The sequence below is a fragment of the Octopus sinensis genome, linkage group LG10 (genome assembly GCF_006345805.1).
Source record: "Octopus sinensis linkage group LG10, ASM634580v1, whole genome shotgun sequence".
Lineage (NCBI taxonomy): Eukaryota > Metazoa > Mollusca > Cephalopoda > Octopoda > Octopodidae > Octopus > Octopus sinensis.
The window spans coordinates 30,398,141-30,404,140 of NC_043006.1; the positions used below are offsets into that span (position 1 = coordinate 30,398,141).

A 6,000-nucleotide genomic window follows, 5' to 3' on the forward strand; every position below is an offset into this window, starting at 1 on the left:
ACAAAACAGATTTACTGGAAAAGATTACTCACTGATGGACATTTCTCACTGCAAATGGCCACTCAGTTTGCTAAGAGAGACAGATTCATCCTTTTCCCTATCTGCACCCTTTGTTTAAGAAATATAACAAATTGATTTTAAGTATTATTACTACACATAGTTTTATAATCACTTTTGTTGATGTTTATTTTTCTCTCAACTTTCAGGAGTCCTTTAGGTGAAAATCTGACTGAGGAAGTTTCAAAAGTTAAATTGAAGCTAGAAAGATTAAAATTTGATGTATAAAATGGCTGTTTGCTCTTCTAGAGAGAGATTTTCCATGCTTCCCTGCCATCAGTTGTTCTTGATTAGCGTCGATACCCTGCTTTTGTTAAATGAAAACTTGCTATCAAGTGTGAAGTTGGAGGACTGCAATATTCCAAGTTTGTCATCAGAAACATTATCTTGAACTATCAAAGAACAATAATGTTCATATGACTTTTTTTGGGGGTGGGTGAAGCTATGACTTTGCCCTGTATATTTTTACAACTTTTTTTTTATAATTTATTAAAAGGTATTTTGTATTTATTGATGTGTATTTTGTTTTTAGAGATGAAAAGTGACAACTGTGTGATGTGTTTATTTACTAAAGGTAACATGTCTATAAAGATGAAAAGAAGAGAAAGTGATAAGAGTGAGAATGTAGAAAGTGAGGAGTAGAGGGAGAGTCAGTAATGACTGGCAGTGCAGAAGGAATGATGGTATATCAAATGCTATATTCCATATTTACACCGACAGAAAATACAGTAAGTAGATGGAAGTGTGAGTGAAGAGAGGGTGAATGATGGGGGGATGTGTGATAGGGAGAGAACCAAAGACAGGAAATAGATATGCACTTGGCAAGTGTGTGTGTCTATATAAATATACATGTCCAAGCACCGACATTTTCTTGAGCATGATGCTTGAGCAGGACACAGAAGATGTTGCTGATGAGAGTGAAGTCTACATCAGATACTGTCTTTGTGGCAACTTGTTTAACTCTGATGACTACAGACCTGCATGAAAGCCCTGGAGCAAGTGATCTGAGACCCCTCTTTCCCAACAATGCTGCCCCTGTTGCCTACCCAGAAACACCCTTGTAGCACATCACTTCCTGCTTTGCGGAGGCTGCCTGGCTCTTTGGGCTAGGAGTCAGCTTAATGAAGATGGAGGTACTCCACTAGCCTGTATCCCAGAAAGAATACGACCTTCCCCACATCACCATTGGTGAGACTATATTGTAAACAGTCCATTGGTTCACCTCCCTGAGGTGCACCATCAACGGGGAAATCAGAAACAGAGTGGCAAAGGTGAATAGTGCATTTGGCAGACTGTACAAATGCATGTGGAACAACAAACACCCAAGAAAGAGTACCAAGATCAGCATGTAGGGAGCCTTAGCCCTTAACCACCCTCCTATATGGCTCAGAGTCATAGGTTACTTATTGCCACCATCTACAACTCTGAACGCTTCCACCAGTGCTGCCTCCAACCCATCAACTGGAGTGACCTAATCACCAATGTTGAAGTCCCTAAACAGGCAGAGGCCATGCTGCTGAAGTCCCAGCTCTGCTAGTTGGCCATATCTCCAAGATGAAGTCATCAGCACCTACCCAGGTTCATGCTGTACAATGAACTCTCCACCAACTATCACAACAGACGGGCACCAAAGAAATATGTGAAAAAATCCCTTGGTGCCTGTCATATCAACCATCACTAGTGGCCCACCCCAGCCAAGGACTGTGATACCTAGCAACTCACCATCAATCATGCTGTCTCCTCCATGCAGGGCCACTCTCAAATGCACAGGAGGAAGAACTACTACACCGCATCATCGAATGCTGACCAGACCTTCAACTGTAGCCACTGCAGTTGTGCATATCTGTCCTTCATTGGCCTTGGCAGCAGCCATGAGTATACCTGCAGTCAATGAGGACCAGCTCCTTCTTAATCTCTGTAAAGCCAAGAAGAATATATATATACACACATATATATATACATAAAGTTTATTGTAATATATAGATTCATGTGGCTATCATGTAAAGCTCTTCTAGTGAACCTGGCTATCAGACCACATAGTCATCCAATACAGAGGCATATAACGCAGAGAAGCCATGCAGCTGAAAAGCAGATGATCTGATCAATGAAATTATTTCAAGAGGAATATACAAACCATAAAACATCAGAAGTTGCAAGAGGTAAATATATTTATTTAATCACTTTGTTATCCTTAGGATTGCGACCATACACATACATGTATATATGTCGCTTAAACTGTCAACTGATTCTAAGGACTGTTGCAGGCATTTGAGAAAATCTATTTCCCATAAGCTCTTAGTGCTTATTACCCTTCTCCATTGGCTACTTGCAAGGTTTGCCTTCTCCATTCGCCCACCTATCGTTCCATCACATCTCTTGTACATTCATAGCTTTTGCAAAATTTGTGCATATAGATATGCAAGCGTGTATATATATATATGTATATACATATGCATATACACGTATATGCATGTATATATATATATGTATATATATATATATATTATATATATACATATATATGCTAGCATGGAAAACGGACGCTAAACGATGATGATGATGACATACACTCATATAATACCAATTCGTATAATTTATCAACTAATTAAATAGGAACATCCAAATCCAACAGAATAAAACAATATACATAAGTAAGATAATACCATAAAAATAATACATATAAAATGGATCTTACAGCTGTTTCAGTCTGTAGATAAAGGTATCTCATTGTGCCTATATTAGTCATGTATTGAGGTAATATGCATTGGTCTCAACTCTCCCCCCTCCTCATCTAACCTCCCCCCCGACTCCTACTTCTCTTCAGTCCTTCATCTTTTCACCCCTACTCTCTTTCCTTCCTCTTTTTTCTTCCCTCTTCCCCTTCTCTCTGCTCCCTCACTCCCCTTCCCCTATCCTCCTCTCCCACCCCCTCCTCTTCTTCTCTCCCTCTCACCTTTCCTCTTCTCCCTCCCCTCTTTTCTCTCTTCTTTAAAAGACTCCGCCGGTTACGACGACGAGGGTCCCAGCTGATACGATCAACGGAACAGCTTGCTCGTGAAATTAACGTGCAAATGGCTGAGCATTCCACAGACACGTGTACCCTTAACGTAGTTCTCGGGGATAATCAGCGTGACACAGAGAGTGACAAGGCTGACCCTTTGAAATACAAGTACAACTCATTTTTGCCAGCTGAGTGGACTGGAGCAACGTGAAATAAAGTGTCTTGCTCAAGGACACAACGCGTCGCCGGGAATCGAACTCACAACCTTACGATCATGAGCCGAATGCCCTAACCACTAAGCCACGCGCCCTCACTCTTTTCTCTCTACACTACACCATACGACATTACACATCACATCATACATACATACACACGTCCAGACCTTTCATACGCACTACATACTCTCTCATACACACACGCACCCTTATGTTGGGGCGAAGTCATTTGACCCTGTTATCTCCCCTATTTTCGCTCTTGCGTCTCACGTTTGATCTCTGACTTCTGGCTGGAATCAGATCGCCATGTTGAATCGCTAGCTTCTGCACGCATTGTTTCTTTTCTATGTATCTTTCTGTTGAAGAGCGTAGGCTCGAAACGTAAAAGACTTGTTTTATTTATATTCCTGAGCGCCATACTAATACAATTGTTTGTTTGTACTCCACCTGCCTTCGTCTTTGTTTATTTTCATAAAGCTTCCCGTTATATATATATATATATATATATATATATACATATTTAGATATGCATATATATATATATATATGCATATATGTATATAGATATGCATATATATATGCATATATGTATATACATGTATATATATATATATATGCATATATGTATATACATGTATATATATATATATATGCATATATGTATATACATCATCATCATCATCATCATCATTTAGCGTCCGTTTTCCATGCTAGCATGGGTTGGACGGTTCAACTGGGGTCTGGGGAGCCCGAAGGCTGCACCAGGCCAGTCAGATCTGGCAGTGTTTCTACAGCTGGATGCCCTTCCTAACGCCAACCACTCCGAGAGTGTAGTGGGTGATTTTATGTGCCACCGACACAGGTGCCAGACGAGGCTGGCGAACGGCCACGCTCGGATGGTGTTTTTATGTGCACCGACACAGGTGCCAGACGAGGCTGGCAGACGGCCACGCTCGGATGGTGTTTTTATGTGCCACCGACACAGGTGCCAGACGAGGCTGGCAGACGGCCACGCTCGGATGGTGTTTTTATGTGCCACCGACACAGGTGCCAGATGAGGCTGGCAGGTGCCAGACGAGGCTGGCAGACGGCCACGCTCGGATGGTGTTTTTATGTGCCACCGACACAGGTGCCAGATGAGGCTGGCGGACGGCCACGATCGGATGGTGTTTGTTACGTCCCCAAAGCACGGAGGCCAGTCTATGCGGTACTGGCTACGGCCACGTTCGGATGATTTTCTTGTGTGCCACCGGCACTGGTACCACAAAGATACAAATTCCATTTATGCTCATCTATTTTGATTTGTTTTGATTTGATTTGATTTTCACTTGCCTCAACAGGTCTTCACAAGTGTCACAAGAAGGAAGGTATGCACAGGTGGACTGTCTACGTCGCCGGTCTTCGGATGGTGTCTTTATGTGCCACCGACACAGGTGCCAGATGTGGCTGGCGAACGGCCACGATCGGATGGTTTTCTTGTGTGCCACCGGTACTGGAACCACAAAGATACAAATTCCATTGATGTTCATCTATTTTGATTTGGTTTGATTTTCACTTGCCTCAACAGGTCTTCACAAGTGTCACGCGTGTCACACACTTGCCTCAACAGGTCTCCACAAGTGTCACACACTTGCCTCTGCCTCAACAGGTCTTCACAAAGTGTCACACACTTGCCTCTGCCTCAACAGGTCTTCACAAGTGTCATAAGAGGGAAGGTATGCACAGGTGGACTGACTACGTCGCCGGGTCTTTGGATGGTGTTTTTATGTGCCACCGACACAGGTGCCAGGTGAGGCTGGCGAACGGCCACGATCAGATGGTGTTTGTTGTGCCCACAGCACGGAGGCCAGTCGATGCGGTACCAGCTACGGCCACTTCGGATGGTTTTCTTGTGTGCCACCGGTACTGGAACCACAAAGATACAAATTCCATTGATATTCATCTATTTTGATTTGGTTTGATTTTCACTTGCCTCAACAGGTCTTCACAAGTGTCACACACTTGCCTCAACAGGTCTTCACAAGTGTCATAAGAGGGAAGGTATGCACAGGTGGACTGACTACGTCGCCGGGTCTTCGGATGGTGTCTTTATGTGCCACCGGCACAGGTGCCAGATGAGGCTGGCGAACGGCCACGATCGGATGGTGTTTGTTGTGCCCACAGCACGGAGGCCAGTCGATGCGGTACTGAGGGAAGGTATGCACAGGTGGACTGACTACGTCGCCGGGTCTTCGGATGGTGTCTTTATGTGCCACCGGCACAGGTGCCAGATGAGGCTGGCGAACGGCCACGATCGGATGGTGTTTGTTGTGCCCACAGCACGGAGGCCAGTCGATGCGGTACTGGTTACGGCCACGTTTGGGTGGTTTTCTTGTGTGCCACCGGCACTGGTACCACAAAGAATACAATTCCACTGATGTTCATCTATTTTGATTTGTTTTGATTTGATTTGATTTTCACTTGCCTCAACAGGTCTTCATAAGTGTCACAAGAAGGAAGGTATGCACAGGACTGACTACGTCCCAGGTCGGGGCCGTATATATATATATATATGCATATATGTATATACATGTATATATATATATATATGCATATATGTATATACATGTATATACATATATATGCATATATGTATATACATGTATATATATATACATGTATATGCATATATATATATATATATAATTTTAATCCAAACGGGAAACAAAAAAACAACAACAATGGAAC

At 43.0% G+C, this 6,000-nt stretch overlaps 1 protein-coding gene across 3 annotated transcripts in view; it reads left to right on the plus strand.

Annotated features, from left to right (window-relative positions):
- Positions 1 to 567, plus strand: part of LOC115216448 (probable tRNA N6-adenosine threonylcarbamoyltransferase, mitochondrial) — a 32,684-nt gene extending 32,117 nt beyond the window's left edge. For all 3 annotated transcript variants that reach the window (XM_036506479.1, XM_029785790.2, XM_036506480.1), the window contains one exon: positions 207 to 567. In XM_036506479.1, coding sequence (XP_036362372.1) covers positions 207 to 285 — 79 coding nt within the window. In that variant the 3' untranslated portion in view covers positions 286 to 567. The remainder of the gene's footprint in view (positions 1 to 206) is intronic.
- The last annotated feature ends 5,433 nt before the right edge of the window (positions 568 to 6,000 follow it).